The sequence below is a fragment of the Onychomys torridus genome, chromosome 18, assembly GCF_903995425.1.
Source record: "Onychomys torridus chromosome 18, mOncTor1.1, whole genome shotgun sequence".
Lineage (NCBI taxonomy): Eukaryota > Metazoa > Chordata > Mammalia > Rodentia > Cricetidae > Onychomys > Onychomys torridus.
In genome coordinates this window covers 18,159,407-18,181,376 of record NC_050460.1, presented here as the reverse complement: position 1 = coordinate 18,181,376, position 21,970 = coordinate 18,159,407, and the positions used below count along the sequence as shown (strand labels likewise).

Below are 21,970 nucleotides of genomic sequence, written 5' to 3'. Positions count from 1 at the left end.
CACGCGTGGCTCGGACCCCGGGAGTGGGTGGGTGGTGCCCGTGGGCGGAGCGGCTCCGGGACTGAGTGGCTGGCAGCTTATGTCTGCGAGAGCAGCAGCATCACCCGGGAGCGAAGCTCCGAGACTCCGCCTAACTGACACCCAAACTCTCTTTCTCTCCCTCCCGCAGCCCCAAACTGGAGGCAGCGGAGCCCGCGAGCCAGCAGCGTCGGGCGGCCCCGGCCCGGCCCCGCCCCCGGCCCGCCAGCCCAGCCCGCGCCCGGCCCCGCTTCGGAGCCCAGTGCCAGCCCTCGCCCCCTCGCCGCGCCTCCGCCTGCCCGCCCCCGCCGGCCGAGGCTGGGCTGCGGGAGGCGGCCAGGCGGCCCCGAGCCTCGCCAGGGCGACCCAAACAAAGGCAGCATCCGGGCTCGGCGGGAGGCAGAGCATCATGAGAGACTGGGTCCTCGCTGTCCCCGGCTCCGCTGCTGCTGCCGCTGCCGCCGCTGCTGCCGCCGCCGCCGCCGCCGGGAGGGCTTCGCTGTGAGCTTGGAAAGCAGGGGCGCAGCCGCGGGGCGTGAATCTGAAAGGTGAGAGCGAGAGCCAGCGAGCCGAGGGGGCGGGCAGGCCACGAAAATGTCCTCGGCCGTGGGGCCCCGCGGTCCTCGCCCACCTACGGTGCCTCCCCCTATGCAAGAACTGCCCGACCTGAGCCACCTGACCGAGGAGGAGAGGAACATTATCATGGCAGTGATGGACCGGCAGAAGGAAGAGGAGGAAAAAGAAGAGGCCATGCTCAAGTAAGCGCACCCCCCACCCCCCCAGGAAGGCGCGCCATCCATGCCTCGGTGGTGGTGGTGACTCCATCCGTCCATTCAACACTCACTCTTGGCTGAGTGTGGGGGAGGGGCTGGCGAGGGTGCAGGGGTGCGGGTAGAGGTGCCCACCTTGGGGCTAGCCCCCCCCCCCCCGCCCCCGGGCTTGAGCAGGATAGAGATTTGGCAGTCTAAAGGAAGGAGAGGACCCTACAGAGCCAGGAATCTAGGACCCCAGGAAGATAGCTTGAGTCAGGAATGCCAAGGGGCACTAGGTGGACAGGAGGACCACTTTAGGGCGAGATATGCGGAGCTGAGTAAAGCTGATCCCACCCAGTGGAAGGGCCCTGGGCTGAGGGCAGATTAAGGACTAGGGGGTCAGTAGAGAAAAGGGTGGTGGTGGAGGTGCTGAGTTGAGGAGGGCAGGCTCCTCTTTGGAGTTGTTGAGCAGATCTGAGTTACAACAGTGAAGGGTGCTGGTATTTATATAATAAAAATGCTTATTTTTAGTGTTCGTTTTGGTACTCATTGATTTACAATGCAAGGTTGGGTCTTTTATTTGGGCAGTTGCCATCTTTGGTAACCTGCCTTCCTGCTCCTCTTTAACCTTTTATTCCTAGTCTTCGATACAGAATAACTGTATGAAGACACATTTTCTTATCCATATGTAAGGCCATTGGCAGTACAAAGTTTGTGATGAGGACAGAGGCTGACTGACAACCCTGGCCTGAAGAAAATAGGGGTTTCTAATTATTGGCTTCCAAGAGACCTCTGGGGCCTTCTCAGTTCCCGAAGGAAGCAGACAGGAGTTGAGTATCTGCACACTCCTGTCTTTAGAACCCATCCAACCCTTCCAGGGACCTCTGCCTGGTGCCCCACTTTCCTGGGGATGAGGAGAGGATAGGGTTGGTTGTTAGTGGTGCAGAAGTGTGTGACACACTGCTGCTGTTTGCTTCGGAACTGCTTGCAAGTACTGCCACCCAGGGTGGGCTTTGCTTACTCCTCAGCCTCACCCATGGAGTGGAGCTAAAGGAGATTTCAACTCTGGCTTCCCTTGGGAAGTCTTCAGAAATTCAGTAAAGTTTCCCTCTCTGGGGTGGAGGGATGTAGATATACCCTGACTGGTACTGATGTCTTGGTATCCTTTGCTTATGTAGAAGATGTATTTGGGGCAGGCAATTGGTATGAAGAGCCAAAGGGAACCTGTTGCATCTGGAGTTAGCTCTTTGCAGGGAAGTGTCGAGAGGGAGCAGGGGGTGACACCAGGGCACAGAGAACACCCAGGTGGCCTGTCTCTCACTCCCCAGAATTGCCTACTGAAGGGAAGGTGCTGTCTGGGAAGGTGCCCCCTTCCCTTCTGTGCCGCATAGCCAACCAGGGGAAGACTAAGAGAAGCTGCATTCTGACTATGGGTCCCCCAATCAAAAGCAACTGCAAGCAAGAGTAAGGAGGGAGAGCTGTGGGTGTCCGGCCACAGCAAAATAGTAAAGATTCAGTCATTCTTCTTCCTCTTTCATTATAGACTCTGGGAAAATAAAAGCCCATTAACTTCGAAGGCCAGAGCTGGTCTGGCTCTGTAAGAGCAGCAGGTTTCTGAATTCCCTGCTCCTTCTCATCCAAAAAAACAAATACTTTAAGCCTGCCAGCTTGAGGGAGGCAGAACCCTCCTTAATCTGCTTCCTGTCCCTAGTGGAAGAATGATGTCCCCTGGTGCTGCAGGCTTCCCCTCTTCTGAGCCTGGAAGTAATGGATGGTGTCTAATGGTGCTGCTGTCTGTCTGTGTGGTTGTCCGTCCATCTGTCCTCACTGCTGCAGCCCCTGCCACCTGTCCTGGATACTATCCCATTGGCTAACATTTGCAGATTTGCTGCTGTTTTCTTTTGGTCTCACTGCAGACAGCAGGTAGATGGAGGCCTCCAGCAGCTAGTGATAAATATGGGCTGCTGCCTGACCAAGTCCAGATAGGAGAGGGAGGCACAGTGCAAGTAGTGGCCATCATGCTTCTTTATTGGCTGTTGGAAGCAGTGTGGAGAGTGATGTATTTTTAAATGAGAGTGGAGGAGTTTCAGGACAGAATTGCAAACCTGCAAACTACCTCAGGTCAGTGATAATATTCTATGGGTTTACATGGAGAAGCAGAAATTAAAAGCTCTGCCCCGCTGCTCATGGCCAGCATATCATTTTCTTGTTTTCCTCGGGTTTGCAAATACTATTCCTTGATGGCACGATTTCACATAATGTTGCAGCATGTAATGCTGTTATACAACAGCTCCCGATAATCCTGGACTTCTGCATTAACTTTATCAATCAGCCTTCTCTGCTAATGGCATGGCCTTGTGTGCAGTGGTGGGTTTGTGAGTGTTCTGGAATGCTGGTGTGCTTCCATGTAAGCCTGTCGTGGTGTCTGCAGTTAGTGAGACAGTGCTATACTTTTTTCCTAGAAGGAACTTGGTGTCTTAGAAACTAGGGGGTCATAGGAGCCGTTCAGAAGACACGTATGTAAGGGGCACTTAATGACATCTAGTCATGGGTGGTGGCTTTTTCTAAATTTGCCCAAGAAACATGATAGGAAAACAGGATGCTTTACACAGGCCTTTGAAATACTTGCTAAAAGAGAAAAAGAGTTTGTGGCAATATTTGAGCCAACATATAACATATCTGAAAAGCTACTTTTCCAGAAGACCCAAGCAGAACTAAACTTCTGGGAACAGAGAAATTAGATTTAAATTTTACTTTTGTGATCAGTGTAAGACCATCACCTTACGCTGCTTGTCATGTGTTAGTTCTGTTACCACAAGGTATAATAGCAGACACTTACAGAGAGCATGAGAAAATGGATGGGTATTGGAAACCCATCTTACAAAATACAAATTAGAATATATTTATGTGGTTAGTTTTGAGTGAAATTACTACTTGAATCTAGATTTGATAATGACATTAAACAAGTACAAATAGAAAAAAATCAATTTACTTCCACCTCAAAAGTTTAAGAATATTGTGTGAAGTTATTTGGAAGTACTTCACCATTATGTTCATAATTTTTTTTTTTTTGTAAAATCCTCCAATTTTAAGTAATAGTGTTTTATAATTAGAAAATGTTGGGTCTGAAAAATTGTTTTTCATGCTTAATGTAAGTATTTGTAAAACATATTTCTTATTTTTTGGTTCTCTCTCTCTCTCTCTCTCTCTCTCTCTCTCTCTCTCTGTGTGTGTGTGTGTGTGTGTGTGTGTGTGTGTGTGTGTGTGTGTGTGTTCTGGAACCTTTTTGAAACCCCACTTTCTCGATGAATGTTCTTTCAAGTACCTGTCTCTAGGCATTATGAGCCAATATATTATATAGATGGAAAACTGTGTTATCTGGGACCTAAATCAGAGAAGATCTCGATAGAGATAAAATCTTATTTCTTCTCTTAAATAAAAGCTTCCAAGAGAAATGAGCTTCAGAAAGGGAAGAGAGGAGAAAACGAAATAGAAGTAGAGATTAAGGATAATTCAAGGATGTAAATTAAAAACCATACTGAAATAGTTACTGAAATTGGCTAACATTTATTAGTATTTACTGCATGCCAGCCATTACGCTCATTGGTTGCAATAGCACATGGGTGAACCGTGCTGGCTTGCAACGTGTGCTTGCATCCTGACAGCATCCTTTGAAGAAGATAGGCCACGTCTCACAAATCTCAGCTCGTTACCCAATCCTGAGGGTTTCAGTGATATCCTAAATTGATTCACATACATGGCTCGGCCAGGATTCAAACCCAGACCTTTCACAATGAATACAGCTGTTTCCCGAGGCACTACATTGTCTCTCAACCAAAAAGAAGCTTCTAACATTTATCTTTTCTTTATAAGGATTTCTAGTCCTTTTTGCAATTCAGAGAATTGGTTTGACAGATGAAGCTGACTTAGAACATCACTGCTGGTCTTAATGGAGCAGGACTGAGTTCACCTCAACTGATTCACAGAATTGAGGGGAAGGGAACTGCCTCCAATTTACAGACAATGAAAAGCATCATAGTACAATTGAAAGGTCTTTGGAATGGTGCATTTATATATATTCGATTTGTAGTTCTTCCACTTACTGTGTGAACATGACTTAGAAAGTTGTTATAACTTTATGGGGTTCCACACTTCTTCTCAAGATGTGACTTAGTCTACAAAGACGACTTTGAGCATCTCTGCCCTCTTGCTGAGGATTGGGCCTTCGTTTTCAAGAATCTGTCACTATAACCTGTTTAGAGAGAAGATGAAGTAGAAGTTACTATTACGTTTGCTGTGCGCACACGTGCCATATTGTACTTTTGAGAAACATCAGTTGCCAACCAGAAGAATGAAATATAGATTTAGGGAGACTAGGGAGGGGTGATGATGATATAGGACTATTTCTGTTGACGAAAAGTTTCACGTTAGACCGAGGCATATGGTATCCCATTGTAAAAGCATGGGTGAGAAGAAAAAGGAAAAGGATGAGCAGTGAAGAGTGAAAGTGGCAGAATGTGAGCGTCTGAATTCAAGATGTTCTGTTAGGCAAAAGAGACTGGAGGAGCAAGCCCACTTGCTGGCATCAGTCCTGGTCCTCACTGTTAGTAAGTGGGGTTAGACCCTGGGAAGGCTAACCCTGAACTAGGTAGGGATTTTTTTCACTTTTAACAATGACGTGTCTTAACAAATGTACATACAGCACGAAGTTCCCAAATGTTCATGGAAGAAAAAATATATAGAAAAGAGAAGTTACAAAAAGATGAAAGAAATAAGATAGTGTCAAAAATAATGGAAAGATACAAAACCATTGGGTTTTGGTTGATCTGTGGTGATTTATTTATTACTTGTGTATATTCTTTCTTAATGGAACACTACCATTTATGTATTTATATGACCAAATTTGAGGTACTCTATGGTATGCAAATCAGTATGATCACTGGGCCACTGCCAACTTGAGTAATAGAAACACAACCTCTCCTAAAGGTCATTTGTTCAACTTGTTCAACAGGAAGGCTGGCTTGTGCAAACCAGTCCAAAACCTCCTAGAAAGACATCAGTGTGAATTCCTGAAACACTTTATTCTCCCATGTCTATAAGAAGCATATGGATGAGCTTGTTTTGCATGGATTATAAAAGTGCCATTGTGTTGAATTTCATTTACCTTAATGGTTTATGTTCTATTTTTAAACAACTTTGAACATTGGATCTTGTGAGATGAGTTTGGATATTCTAGATTTGGTCTTGGGAGTTGAAGAAACTTCCCTGAAGCACAAGGCAACTGGAGTAATAGAACCTCAAACTCCTTATCCAGTGATTCCAGCCTTCACTGTTTATTAAGAGTCGATAAAAAGAGTGGGCAAAGGGATTATGGTCTCTTTGGTTCATCTGTTGTGGGTAGGAAGCTAGCATGTACTTTTCTACATATCAGGCATCTTGCTGGATGCTTACAAAGGCCATTCATCCGTGCTCTGCTCTTGACAAGCAGTCCAGCCTATTTGTGTTAGTTTGCTTCCTCACACGAGGGACGTTTTTAGAACTTTGGTTTCCTGGCCCCTTGCTTATGGCATTTAGTCTGAGAATCTAGACTAATCGTCTAAGCAGCAAATCTTCTAAGCAGCAGGAGAACCAAGTGTGGCTGGTGGAATCCCTTGTGTTTTTCTGAGCACATACATCTCCCTAACTTCTGTTTCCCTCACCTGCTTGCTCTCTCACACACAGCTCTCCCTAATACAGTAGTATTTGGCCACTTTTCTCCTCGACTTGAGGTTCTCTCCTTTCAGTCCTACTGTTATGAATTTTATTTATCAGGTAGGATACTTCTATTCATAGAATGATGGTAGTTAATTCAACAATAAGACCAGGTATTAAAATGTCATGCATTAAAATTGGGCCAGTCAATGGGCTGTGTGGGTAGAATAGAGTCACTGTTCTTATAGCTTATTGCTGGTGTAGTTCCTACCACTTAAAAACTTCCATGGTCTGAAAGGTTGACACTGGCTTGCTGTATAGAATACTGAACCAGGTTTTGGTCTTATTTATTATTGTAGTAGTTGGTTTTTTTTTTTCTTTGTTTGATTTTTCCTTTTTTGAGATAGAGCTTATCCATGTATCCCTGGGTGTCCTAGAACTCACTCTGTAGACCACTCTGTCGACCCAGGCTGGCCTCCAACTCTAAGATCCACCTGCCTCTTTCCTGAGTGCTGAGATTAAAGACATTCACCACCCTGTGCTGCATACTATCACTTTCTGTATATATAAACATTATCAGGTCCTCCCATTCAATTTATTAGCTTGCTGTATACAGTGGGACTTGTAAGGTCTGTCCTTGTAATTTACGAGGCTTTAATATGGTGAAACAGAAACACATTTAAACTTCAAATTACTGCACCCAAAGATACTTCTCTTACTGCCTTTACTCTTTGAGAATGTGAGTGACCCCCAGATTCACCCCTCCTTGTGGTTTCTGAAGGTTTTGGGGCTTTTAAGGAGGAAGTCTTGTTGGAGCTTGCCCCACCCATAGTGTTGTGAAGGCAGTGTGACCAGGATTACACTCACACCAGTGTGGGAATTTGGTAAGGGATTAAAAGGTAAAGTAATCACAGAGCCTGATATGAAGTTATAATTTTCATTATTTCTCATTAAATAGCTCATAAATATTTATAGCATAAAAAGTAATGGGAAAATAGTAAATTCTGAAATAACAGCAAGGCAAACCTAATTCAAAATGAGAAGAAAAATTAGCTTGGGGTAATTTCTTAGGGTAATTTTCTTATCTTTTACTAAAAAAAAACCAAGAGTGTTAACTTCTGTGTCACAGAGTGTGTAAAATGTCTCATTTTTAACATTGAATGATGGACTACTTTTCAAGTAGTTTATCGTTTTAGCTTTCTGTTAGATAATGTAACATATGCATTTAACATTTTTAAATTTCAGTATGAAATGCATTATGTTCTCTGCATGCATAGTTTCACATTCTTATATCAGGCTTATGTACATTTATTTATTTTGACCTAGGTCAAATGGCTGACAGCAAGGGACTATACTATAGAATAGGCCTGGGGCTTTCCTGTTTCTGTTGCTACTTTGTGAAAGCTTCCTATACATATAAATGTTTATTTAAAGGAAAACTAGAGTTGCTTAAAGGGAGAGCAGCTTATATATTGATTTGCCTTCATTTTTGTAACAATTTCTTGCTATGGATAGTGCTTCATATTGTCAATTTTTAAGTATTAACTTTGATGAAAAATTAGATTATCTTTTTCTCTTTATAGATTTTCTTTTTCTGCGCCAAATTATTTGTATCAAATCACTGAAAAGCAAGCAATTAAAAGTCTTAAAATTTGTCAGAGCAGTATGTCATGCAAACAAGGGGTATAGAATCTTGAAAATCATAGTTTGGCTAACAGTAATGATTTGCTGAAAATGAGACACCACATTTCATAGAACCTCAATGGATACTTCTTTTATGGCAAGACTAGATGCATATTTTCAATCATTTTTTCAAATAGTAGTCATAAGTTACAACTGCATACAGAATTGTCTGTGAAAATTCTCTTTTGAGCCTAGCAAAAGTACAGCCTGCAGTTAGAGACCATATCCCTGGAGTGTGAATTCATTTAAATTGATTTTAGAATGTAATATTTTGATAATCCCTTTGATGTTTAAGTAGTAAGATAATGTAATATTGTTGAAAAGAATCTTATGTAATTTGTAAGTCATTAAGGCATTTAATTAGAATATTAGCTATTTTAAAGTAGTATAATGAATGCAACTGAGATAATATAGATGATAATACCCAGTTAATGATTTATACATTGTTTAGTACTTTTTTTTTATTACTCATCATTAAGTTAACTTACTTGTCTGGAAGATATTATTATGTTTATATAGAGAAGGCATGTGCATTGAAAACCAGTTAAAGTGTCTATACTGCCATGTAGATATCTTATGCTATTTAGTGTCTTTTAATGGGCTGTCATATTTAATATGGATATATATTAACAAGTAAGACTTAGTACCGTGGCAGTTACTGATGAAGGTTTCCCTGCTCTACCTAGACCTCAAATTGTTTATTACTTATCAGCTTTTATTTCTGTACCTGAAGTATTGTTCATTGATCTTTGAAGAACAGTCTTAGTTTCAAGAAACCAAATGGTCAGGCTAGGTTTTTGTCACTTAATACAGACTAGGGTCATCTGGAAAGAAGGAACCTCAACTGAGAAAATGCGTTCATCAGATTGCCCTGTGGGCAGGTCTGTTGGGGGCAATTTCTTGATTAGTGAATGACTGGAAGGGCCTGGCTCACTGAGTGTGGCCCTGTCCCTACATAGGTAGTCCAGGGTTGTATAAGAAAGCAGGGTGAGCAAGCCATGAGAAGCAGGTTTGTAAACAGTGTTCCTCTATGACCTCTTCTCAGTTCTTGCCTCCAGGTTCTTGCCTTGAGTTTCTACTTTGATTTCTTTCCCTTTCTTTGATGGACCTGAAAGGTGATATAAATACTCTCCTTCCCAAGTTGCTTTTGGTCAGGGTGCTTATCATAGCAACACAAACATAACTAAGACAATAAGCTATTTTAAAGTTGTCTGTTATTGATGCATAATCATTGTGGATCTCATGACTGCTCTTGTCATTTATACTTATTTTAAGATTTATTTACCTTCTATTTTATGAGTAAGTGTGTATGATATGTGAATGAACGTGTGTGTACTGTGTGTGGAGAAATGCCCACAGAGGAAAGAAGGGGGACTTGAGTCCTCTGGAACTGGGGTTTTAGGTAGTTGTGGGTTCTGGCAAATGAATCTGGGTCCTGTATAAGAACAGTGTCTTAGCTGTGGTTTCAGTTGCTGCGAAGAGACACCATGACCACAGCAACTCTGACAAAGGAAAACATTTAACTGTGGTGGCTCCCTTACATTTCAGAGCTTCAGTCCATTATCATCATGGCGAGCAGCATAGTGGCATGCAGGCAGACATGGTGTTAGCTGCACCTTCATCAGAAGGCAATAGGAAGACCGAGACACTGGACAATATCCTGAGCATAGAAAACCTCGAAGCCCATCCCCACAGTGACACACTTCCTTCAACATGTCCACACCTACTCCAACAAAGCCACACCTCCCTGTGAGATTATAGGGACCAATTGCCTTCAAACTACCACACACAGCAAATGTTCTTCACTGCTGAGCCATCTCTCCAACCTCTGCTCTTGTCATCTAAAGAGACGAAATGAGAAACTCTTTAAAATGATGTTTTTGTTTTCATTTTTCTTTTGCAGTTTTTATTTTAGAAAAATTAGGCTATTTTAGTTTCCAAGATCTGCACAAATCAAAATACCATTTTTTTTCAAAAATGTAATACAGTATGTATAGTAATATATATGTACTACTTTTTTTCTAAATGTGAGGTAGGATATGCAGACATTTAGAGGTCTGCTAAGGTCAGAAAAAATGCTTAGTGTCTGGGTAGAAACAGATGAGAAGAAAAGTAAGGTAACTCTTTCCCTTTTTTTTCTTTCACACAGCTTAGCAGATCTGTCTTTCTTGGTTGTCTCTGCATTGTAATATATTGGGGCTTAAGTATTCTTTACTAATCCCTTCTTTCTGAAAAAAAAGGATATATTTTACATCCTGGTATTTGAAATAGAAATATATTGATATAAGCAATCTCTTTTATATTGGTTATTAAAACTTGGTAAAAAGCAAAAGATATAAATAGCTTCTACTCTGGTGTTATATCTGGACATTATCATTTTTTTAATGAAAGTATAATTTAAAAGGTAAAATCTTAGGTGGATAATTTGAATTTATAGATTATTTTGTACCCTAGGCCATGTATTGTCACCTAATATAGCAACCCAGGGTAAAACCTTGATTTTAGTGGGAAAAGGTCTGAGACCTGGGGTTAGACACAGGTATGAGGAAAAACATTCCATGGTGTTTGGCTATAAAACAGCTTCAGCTCGTCCATACAGAACATAGTTATGATTGATAATGAGCCTAGTTATGAGGAATGAGCTAGTTCCTACATTCCATAAAGGCAGCAGAGTGAACACTCTGGGCCTTGCACACAGAAAACACAAACAAACAAACAAACAAACAAACAAACAAACAAAGACATCCAATTCTAGACCACAAGATGCAGATACTGTACAGTTGGTAAAACTTAGAAAAATAGTAAGAATAGGTGAGTGATAATTATAGTAAGAGCTGAAGGTCATTTTGAAGCGCCCTCTTCTCTGCCGTCTGCATCTCCATCTCCTTCTAGTTTGCCTTCAATTTTTCTAAATGTCTTTATTCTGCCCCTTCTTGAATCTCAAATATTGGCGTCCTTAAAGGTTCTACTACAGCCTGTTATTCCTTTCTTTGTATGAATAGTTTCTCTAAAGTCTCTTGTGGAGGCTTCAGTTGCAAGGGCATGCCAAAGGTTCTCAAATCTATAATCATACATTTTGAATTTTCAGCTAAATTCTGAATTCTTACTGCAACCCCTTTTTGATATCTCTTTAACTTGTAGACACTTGAAATTTATTGAAACCTATCATAGACTTCTTAGCTTTTTTTGTCTAAATATGGTGCTTTGAGTTTCACAGAGAGTATCTCTTTCATACTCCAGAATGAAGCTGAAACTTTAGGGTCTGCATCCAGGTCATTTTATCTTTCGTTTTTTGTCTACACAGCCCCAACTCCCATTGTCTTAGTTGATTTTCATTGCTCCTTCACTGTTTGGTGACTCCACTCATACATTACTCTTGATCAGACATTTTCCTTTCAATCTAAATTTATCCTGGCCTTTAAAATTAGCTTAAATGACACCTCATCTGCTACATCTTCCCAAACTTCCCAGTCTGGTCTCAGTACTTGCCTTCTGTGCATATATTTTCATAGCATTTTCACTCAACATTCTCATCTCAGTGAAGAATACACTGCTGAGGGTGGCATCAGTTTTTCTTGTATCCATGCGGAACACATATAACAGGTGCCCAGTTAGTTGAATGGTCTATGTGAATGAACGAGTAGATTCAAAAGACATGGGCTAGAGTCACCTAAGGCTGCTAAGGAGATGAGTGGGATGATTATTCTAACCACAGAAATTCAGTCAGCAAATTCTGAAAGCAAAGAATGAGCTGTTTCCTTTTGACTATAGAGAGAAGCAGGTTGACCAGAATGTATGAGGAAATAAATATTTGGGATTGAACATTTCAAGGTAAAATTAAAATATAATTTTTGGATTGTCTGTTGTGTTGTTGATTTATCATTCATGGCTTTCTGAAAGACAGCATTCCAAAGACATTTGACTGTCAATTGGGAGGATTTGATAATAGATTTTTAAAGGTAATCCTCTAGAAAGACACACTTAATTAGGAATATTTTAATGAAAGCATGACTAACTCCAGTCAGAGTCTAAAGCATAACACATGTTCTGATTTGATATTTACAATTAGACCAGATGATCACAATGTATTATATTGATTTTATCTTTAATTAAAAATGCTTCTCAGGTAAGTAATCTTTGACTCTTAAAAGCTCCTTGAAGGTAGATGTATTCTACTAGTTGTCTTTGTATTTGCGTTACCTGCCCTGTGACCAACACTTTATAATATCTCAACAGGTTTTTAAAAAATTATATGCCACTGTTGAAGTCCTAGACACAAAAACACATAGCTCTGTATTTTGAAGACTGCATGCCGTCATTTACATGTGGATAGGAACTTAGCAACTGTCCAGTCCTTGACTGGCACATACTTGGTTTACTTGCAAAGTTCTGCATTAAGAAGAGCATCTGTGGTGAGTGTCAATATGCCACAGAACCTTTCTGAACATAGTGCTGTAAAGAAGTATCAACCCAAGGACTGACAATCAAGATAACAGTTGCCACATTAGTCACTGAAGATTATTCCAACTCTTTCAGGCTTTCACAGTTAATTAGTATAAGACCTATGCATAACACACACTATATTTATTCTTTGGCCTTACCCAGAGGCTTCTTTTTGTTTGCTTATTTTTATGTTCTTGTCTGGAATTACTCATTGACACCACATAGCTCCAGCAAATCTAAACAAAAATTTTAAGGCTAATTTGCTTTGCTTTCTCTCTAGGGTTATATCCTGTTATAGCAACCTCTAAGGGAATTCTATTAATTTTGTATATTTTGAGTATCAGTGTTTTGAGTGTTATTTAAAGAAGTAGGCCGGGCAATGGTGGTGCACGCCTTTAATCCCAGCCCTCGGGAGGCAGAACCAGGCAGATCTCTGTGAGATCTACAAGGTGAGGTCTACAAAGTGAGCCCCAGGACAGGCACCAAAACTACACAGAAAAACCCTGTCTTGAAAAAAAAAAACAAAAACAACAAACAAACAAACAAACAAAAACCAAAAAACGTAGTGGATCATGAACAGGGATTATGAAATAGGAAATGATTTCCTTTAAAATGATACTTATATGTTCATGCTCTATCAGTGTTTTGTAACTGTGGGAATTTCATTTACAATTTTTAATTCTTCTTTGATATATATATATATATATATATATATACATATACATATATATATATATATATACAATTTAGAATAATTTATGATTTCAGATAGCTTTTCCTATTATACTTTGAGTTATGTATATGTTCACATAAGTTTTTTGAGCAGGGTCTCACTATATAACCAGGTTGGCCCATGAGGTTGTGAGCCCTGCTTCTTCAGCTGGGGTTGGAGACACACACCACCATACCTGACTGCTGTTTCTTATTTATGTTATTTGTTTTACTTTAAAAGTGACATCCATTGAAGAGAGCTTTGCTACAACTCCATTGGTATTTTGAAAAGATGACTCTGGATGCCATATCAAGAGCAGGTTGAATGAAAGCCCCAAACACACTCATGTATAGATTACCTGGAGCACCAGCAGAATTTCAGATGAGAGAAATTGAAACAAGGGGTTGGTGTGTGTGTGTGGGGAATGCTCGGATTTGAGAGACACTTCTGAGGCTGAAGTTGGTGCCATTTTTCCTAATGGGTTGAGCTTGAGTTGACTTCTGATTGGTACTACCAGCTTTTGCGATGATCTGAAGGTTAGTTAGATGGGAGACCCTAAGACTAGACTCAGCTTGGTGATGACTTTGAGAAACACACAAGGAGGAATCAAGTAGGTTGTGTATCAGGAACTTGGAAGAGAAATTGGGTTTGAAATGTAAATGGGAGGCTGGTGCCTTATGGGTGGTCATCAAGTTGTACAGTTCAGAGGAGGAAAGGTTAAGACTTAAGGAAAGTTCACTTTGGAGACTTGAAAGGGGACAACAAATCTTCAGTGACTGGGGAGATAAAATAAAAACTGAGAGAGTTATTATACATATATGCATATGCATAGAGGTATATGTGATATACATACACATATATCGCGTATTACACATACATTCTCTCTCTCTCATATTTTTGAGTAGTGTAAAAACTTGTGGACCTCCATATGTTTATTCATATATGTGCAGCTTTGAGTTGCCCTCTCTTTCCCCAGTCCCCACCTCCCACTTTTAACCCTGAGTGTTTCCCTTTCTTGTTTCATGTCACCTGTTTTTTATTATCTCTTCTAATTTAACTTTTTTCTTGGGGTGGGAGAATATATGTTTCCATATAGGTTTTACATGCACACTTCATTTTGGCAAAACCTTCCACCGATATCTTGTTTCCTCGTCACCCACCCATTGTCCCTGCTTGCACATTTCTGTCCCTACTGTTCCCCTCTCCCCTCCTTTCGCCTGGGTGACTTCATGTAGTGTAAGTTTTTCCAGTTTCATTCATTTACCTGTGAATCCCATTATTTCATTTTTTGTTAAAGCTGAGTAATAATTGTGTGTATGCATGTTATGTGTACAGCATTTGATTTATCCATTGATTGGTTGATAGACATTTTGGTTGATTCCATTTCCTAGCTATAGTAAATAGAGCAGCAGTGCTTATGCTTTGCAAATGTCTGTAGTGGGATGTGAAGTGCTTTGGGTATATGCCCAGGAGTGATAGAGATAGGTCATATTGGAGTTCTAGTTCTAGTTTTTAGAGAACCCTCAGACTGACTTCCACAATGGTTGCACTGGTTTATACTCTGACAGCAGTGCATAAACATTTCTTTTTCCCCACATCCACGCCAGCATTTGCTGTCATTTATTTTCCTGATATTTGGCTGTTTTGACTTGAGTGAGGTAAAATCTTAAAGGAGATAAATCTGCCTTTCCCTCATGACTGAGAACATTGTACGGTTTGAAAAGTGTTTAGTGCTTTTTTATGTTTCTTGTTTGAGTACTTTTTGCTTCACTATATAGTCCACGTTCCATTTTCATTTGAAAGTATCTTAAAATGAAATCTATTAGCACCATTCTTTTTCCCTTTCTTTTCCCCAGTCCTACCTGTGTTCCCATATTCCTTCTCAAATTAATGGCTTCTTTTTCTTTTATTTCTGTTTTATGCACACACATGCACATGTGCGCATGTACACACACACACACACACACACACTATTCAAATGCAACCTGAGCCCATTAGTGTTGCTTATATGTATATGATTTCAAATCTGACCACTTGATATTAGATAACCAATTACGAGGCTCATCCCTGGGGAAAACTAATTTCCTCTCTCTCAGAAGTCATTAATCATCTGTTTCTCCATAACTCATGTTTTTAGTTGGGTCAGAGAAACTCAAATTCTTACTCAATATGATGCTGTAATATAGTACAACCACTTCATAAAACTGTCTGTTATTGCTATTACCCTACTACATAGAAAAGAAAACAGAAATAGTTTAGATCAGGGTTACCCAGCAGAGTTGCCATTGTACCAGGGTTGACTGTTATAAAAACATACTATCATGAAGGTAATAAAAAATAATTTTTGAATGGAAACTGTTACCACTCCTAGTAGTGATTATTCTGAGGTACAGGGGGAAGTGTACCTGGATTTGAATTTCAGAAATAAAGAGGCTTAGATTTTAATCTACAGTTCTCCTATAGACTATGTAATGCTTATTGGAGTAATCTAGGCTTCTAGTACTACTTATTTGTGGAATAAGGATAAGGAATAAGTCATAAGGAGGGGTCAATGAGATAGCAATGTTTTTGCAATGCGCTTGGCACAACTTTTCATTCTTAGGCAGCCTTAGCAACTTTCGACTCTAATATTATTTTATAACAATTCGGCTTTAATACTGTGTACTCAGTATTCATGTTTCTTAGAGTATAAAGTAGGTGCATCTACTCTACAGGAGCCCTATTCTAGCTTACAAGTCCAGTACTTGCTGTGTTGATACTATATAAAGGAACTTTGGATCACAATTAGAGCTGTGTTTCATCCATTGTGCTATGCCAAAATACTCTTATTCCTTGTAGGGATTTTAGCACAATGTGGGAACATATAGAGGGAACTGGAAGCTTTCTTTTGAGGTAGGGCAATAAGCCTTATTTTAGCAGAATATTAGAACAGGTTTACCTGTATTATGCTAACAGATGTAATTCCTCATATTTGTTGTTTTGGCAAGGAAACGTTCTGGCTCACTTCTTCAGTTTTTCATCTCAGAAGAATGCATGGGAATTTGCATGCATACTTCACATGCCTGTATGCATTGGAGAAAATGTCATTTCAAGTTTTTAGCATGAGGAATACCTCCAAATGAGAATACTCAAATTTTTTTCACAAGGATGCATTATGAAGATTTTTCTAATCTACAGTAAATCAAATTCCTAAGTATATAATCAATACTTGCTAAATGAAATATTAAAAATAAATATAAAAATGCCTTTTATGGTCTAAGTTTTCTGTGTGAACATGATGGCCAGAGTTTGGATGCCCCCGAATCCATGTAAAGCTTCATATGTCATCACACATCTGTATTTTAGTGATTCTGTGGTTAGATGGCAGGCAGCGAACAGGAGACCCTTTCTCAGTTGAGGTGGAATGCAGACTAAACCTGAAGTTATCTTCTTACCTTCACATGTACACCCACATTAGTACACACAAAAACACACAAAAGAACACAACACAGACATACACACTTATAAACACACAAAGCTGTCTTAAAAAATACTATTATTTAAAGTTGTTCTGAGTAGTTCCTGCCTTGCCTTAGTTGGGGGCGTTTATTGCTGTGAAGAGAAACCATGTCCATGGCAACTCTTACAGAGGTTCAGTCCATTATCATCATGATGGGAAGCATAGAGGCAGACATAGTGCTGGAGCTGAGAGTACTGCATCTTGCAGGCAACAGGAAGCAGACTGAGTGTCACAGAATGAAGCTTGAGAAAGAGACCTCAAAGCCCACCCCCACAGTGGCATACTTCCTTCAATAACGCCACACCTTTTGAAGGGCCATTTTCTTTCAAATCAGCACATGCCTGTAATTTCAGTCATTTGGTAGGCCGAGGTAAAAGAATTGCTGTAAAATTGAGGTCACTCTGGGCTGCAAAGTGAAACCCTGTCTCCAAAAAACAAAAACAAAAACAAAAGTAAATAAATAAAAACATACAAAAATATGTTGCTTAGGTATATGTCTACTGTGGAATTAGATCAAAGAAGTATTGACATATGTTGATATTTTCATACAAAATTAGGAATTATAAAGATATGTTTTAAATATTCATTATAGTTCTATATCTTTGCTGAAATCAAAGGTATAATAAAAATAATAAAAAACAATCGAAGGGTATAATAGCAAAAACACTCAACATTACCACTCTGTTCTAACTCAGCATATAGCCACCCATTTCTAGCTATCTCAATGTGTGTGTGTGTGTGTGTGTGTGTATGTGTAGTATAGTATGTGTCAAACTTCTTCTGACTTAAGAAAACTAAATGTGTGTAATAGAAGTCTGTTTTGCTGCTGAAATCATGGTAGAATCTCTCTCTCTCTCTCTCTCTCTCTCTCTCTCTCTTTTTTTTTTTTTTTTTTTTTAGGACAGGTTTTCTCTGTGTAGCCTTGTTTGTACTGAAATTCGCTGTGTAGACCTGATTGGCCTAAAACTCACAGAGTTGCACCTGCCTCTGACTCCTGAGTGCTGGGATTAAAGAGAATATATTTCTTATGTCAGTGTTTTGAAATTTTTCTGAAAGAGGTGTTTTCTTCATATTTGGTATGGAGATGACAGAAGACTCAGAATAACCCTGGAAGCACATCCTGAGTTTTGTCCTCAGCTATGAAATTAAAGAGACTGGCATTTGCCCTTACTATACTAGGTGCAGCTAAATCTCCCCATGTAATTGGTAAGAAGATTTTTGGGATATGAAAGATGGAGATGTTCCTTTTACCTCTGGACTCTCAGGTCAAGTGAGACTGATTCCCTTCCATCCCTGCCTCCATTAAAAGTGCACTCTAGGGCTTTTAGTTTTTGCTTTCATTTTTTGTTTTTCAGGAAGAATTCATGGGTAATTTGGGGAGCTTTAGGCATTTTAACTTCTTTCAACCATTCTTTGCTTTCTACTTTTCCATATTCCAGGAGACATAAATATGAGAGCCTCTCTGGTGAATTTTCCCAGAAGAGATAAATGAAACATCTATGCTATAATGCCAGTCACTTCCAGAGTGGAGTGATTTTTTTTTCTCCTTTGGCCCTTGGCCACTTTCACTCCTGCTGGGCACATCCAACTCTTCCTGTCATTCCCCTTAGGGTTGCTGCAAAGGGGAGAGGTGCTACACAGATGTGGGTAGACAATACTTGGCATGAACGTCTCCTTCTGAAAGGGCTGGCCTCTCAGGGTGCAATCAGCTCTTCTCATTTTATGTGAGTGGCTGCATATAGGGTATTTAATTTACTTGTAGGCTCTGAGGAATTACAGACCAAACAGAAACTGTGGATGAGGCAGAAGAGCAGATTTAGAAAGGCAGAGGATGCTGCGTTGGCTGTGCAGTAATTAGTAAAGTTTGAGCACCCCTATTATTTTCCCTTCAGCGTGATGTTACAATATGCTTTTCTCAAGCCTAAATGAACCTTTTCATCTGGTAATTAACATTTTTACAGTGTTTTTCTTCCACCATATATTTTTGTTTAGAAAATTAAAACCCAGAGCCAAAGTTAATGAATAAAATGTTTGTTTTGTAAAGAGTGTATTTAAACTCACAAGAAACGATTAAAGGGTAAAATGAGAATGTTAAAAAAATTATTTAATTTCAACTTCCTTGATTTCCCCTATCAGTATTTTGATCCTTTTCTTGTATTTTATTTCATATTTAATATTCATTTAAAAATACTTCTGAACTGTCTTTTATTGACATCAAATGATAGATAGAGCCATCGAGTGTTTTGTGGCTCCTGCTGTGACATGGATAGTTACCTGAGAGTTTGTGAGATCTGAGTCTGTCATTCCTATCACAAGCTAGGTGAGGAATTTCTGGATTCTGACTGGGGATTCCATTTTCTCTAATCCAATCCTCTAGGGTTTCTGGGTTTTCAAGAATGTTCCACTCATTGTCATTTATCAATTGCTTAATTAAGATAGTGTTTTTGCTCCAGCTTGTACCAGGAAATATACAGGTGCAGTAAAATTAACTACAATTATATGATTCTGTAAGTTATTGCCAAGTTTATTAAACTCTCAGGAAGCTCCATTTTTTTAGTGTACATGTCATAGTAGCTTTTAATTTATTTGAAGTGGGTTTTAATTATTGGTTATGCTGGTAATAAAATTTATACTGTTTGCATCAGATAAAAATTAGTATAGACTCGACCTTTGATTAAATGCAATTTGGACTCCAAAATGTTCTTTCTGGCCCTCCCTGTATTGTTGATGTTACCCTCATGTCCCAGAACACAGAAGCAGCTTCGGTGAGGAGCCGGCCTACCTCTTTCTAATTGCAGATGAAGTACTATGAGGAGGATGGTCAGACAATGTCAGCATGGTTTTTCAAATCTGTCTTTAGAGATCTAAAAGGCAGCAGGGGAGAGTTAATTTAGTCACAGTGAAGAACTTTTAAGTAGGAAGGTTATCTGGAAGGCTGTGAGAATCAGGGAAAGACACTTCTGTGCATACACTTTTACCCCAGTGAAGAGAAAATTAAAAATAACTGTCCACATGACCAAATGTCCATTAGCTAAGGTGGCATTCCACTGTTTAAGTGAAAAATACAGTTTTATTGAAAACACAGTTTTTATTTTAAAGTACACTGTTTGAGGAGAAGGTAAAGAAAGGAATGATTAAAGATTTCCTTTGCCTGACTCTGGAAGCTTATAACATAGTGAAATATGGTTTCTTCTTAGATTGGACGTATTTCAGTCATTTTGCTGGCTGTGGGATCCCTGACTGACTACTGGGTCTGGCACTGTTAATGGTGTCTAGTTGGTACTCCATGGATGCACACTGGGCCACATTATGCTTACCAATGTCATGGAGCATAAAGGTTTTATAATTACCCTGTGGAGTTTTATGTTCTATATTGATAGCATAATGATTACTACTGTCTATTTTTCCTGTGCTTTAAGTGGTTTTTAAAGGTTATAAAATGACCAGTATGGACTGATTAGGACCTTGTTGGCAAAACTCATCTGAATACTTGCTACTGGTACTTCAAACTATTGCCCAAATTTTATGATTTAAATTATTTCTTACTGCTTATGTCACTGGCCTTATAAGTGCCTACTCCCTAAATTATGTTCCATACCCATTGTAGTCCAGGATGGGATTGAGAGATACTGTGCCCGTGATATGACCCCAAAACTTGATGACATGCCTTCAGTCCTTGGGACCCACATAGTTGAGGAAGATAGCTGACTCTCACCCATTGTGTTCTGACACTCATATATGCAGTCATGGCACATAGGCACCCACTTACTGCCCCAAATAAAGAATGAAATAAATGTGATAAAAAATAAAAGTACCTATGAGAGATACTTCACATTTGCTTTTGGTATAATGTGACAGAAAAAAGTAATGGTTTGGGGTATATGCATGCTTTGAGCCTGTGGTGTAATACAAATGCAGGGATACTGGATGATAGTTGAGGATACTTCTGTGTGGAATTAAGTACTCCTGGAATGTTGTGAAAAGTATGTCCCCCATAGTTTGATACTTTACCCTCACCTGAAGGTTAATTGTTTACTGTCCTTTGGTTGAATAAACAACAACAACAAAAAGAACTCAGGGAAGGTTTACAGTTCCTGATAGCAGGACAAGATCTGCCAGTCTCTCTCTAGGAGGGAAATTAGATTTGAGGGAGAGGTGGGGACATCAAAATGGGATTTCTCAAGTTCTGCCAGGGTGGAAGGAGTCAAATCTCATGTGGTCATAAGGTTGTAAGGAAAGAGGAGATAACTGTGAGATTTGAACACTGTTGAATTTGCCTTTCACAATCCCTTTGGAAAGAATCACATTGAAGTCTCCCACAGGAAGTTGATTCTTCAGCATTGAATTGGATACAAAGTAATATCTGTGTGAGACTGAATTCATTGCATACCTGACTTCACCCAACTGGGCATATCTTCAGGGGATAAAAAGAACAAGGCGAAAGAGGCTCTTGTATGGTGAGAGCATTAGTGTTGAGTGGACCCATGCTCATCCACACTCTTTAGACGACTATCCATCATATGACTATAATTGAATTATTATAAATAGAAGCTTCCCCTAGTTCCTTACACACTGAGGTGCTGGTGAGTTTTACACTGGGTATTAAACAGGAGAAACACTCAAGATGAAAAGTTTCTCTTTGTTGCCAGAGAGATGTCTTAAGCGGTTCAGAGAGCTCACTGCTCTTCCAGAGTTTCAGTTCCCAATACCCACATCATGCAACCCCCAGTTGTCTACAACTTGAGTTGTAGAAGATCCGAAGCTGTGCTGACCTATGTGGCCATTGGCATACTTGTGGTGAATTTACATGTGATCGGGTACACATACACATACACACACACACACACACACACACACACACACACACTTTGAAATTTCTCCTTCTTTAATATATGACAGTGTAAAGGCATATATCATTAAGTAGCACTTATTTGCACAAGGCCTCAGCACTGCACAAAGAAGTTCAGGCAGCTGTGGGTGATGAAAGTGAGAGGAATGCTCACCCACAGGAAGAGCACACTAGGTGGTCACTCAGCACTGAATGGTCAGCCCTGACAACATACCCATACAAGTTACATTGTACAGACTGCGCAGGGTTGATTTGTGTATATATACAACATACATATTCATACACTTATACAATGACAATTGATAAAAAGAGGTGATGAATTT

The 21,970-nt window shown here is 39.9% G+C and overlaps 1 protein-coding gene across 30 annotated transcripts in view; it reads left to right on the top strand.

The window, feature by feature from the left end:
* The first annotated feature begins 288 nt into the window (after window positions 1-288).
* Window positions 289-21,970, top strand: part of Rims1 (regulating synaptic membrane exocytosis 1) — a 499,782-nt gene continuing 478,100 nt past the window's right edge. For 18 of the 30 annotated variants that reach the window (XM_036167430.1, XM_036167434.1, XM_036167456.1 and 15 more), the window contains exon 1: window positions 290-776. In XM_036167430.1, the coding sequence (XP_036023323.1) occupies window positions 613-776 (164 nt within the window). In that variant the 5' untranslated portion in view covers window positions 290-612. Of the gene's footprint in view, window positions 777-21,970 lie in introns of all 30 variants that reach the window. The other 12 variants (XM_036167451.1, XM_036167449.1, XM_036167448.1 and 9 more) reach the window with 2 other exon arrangements.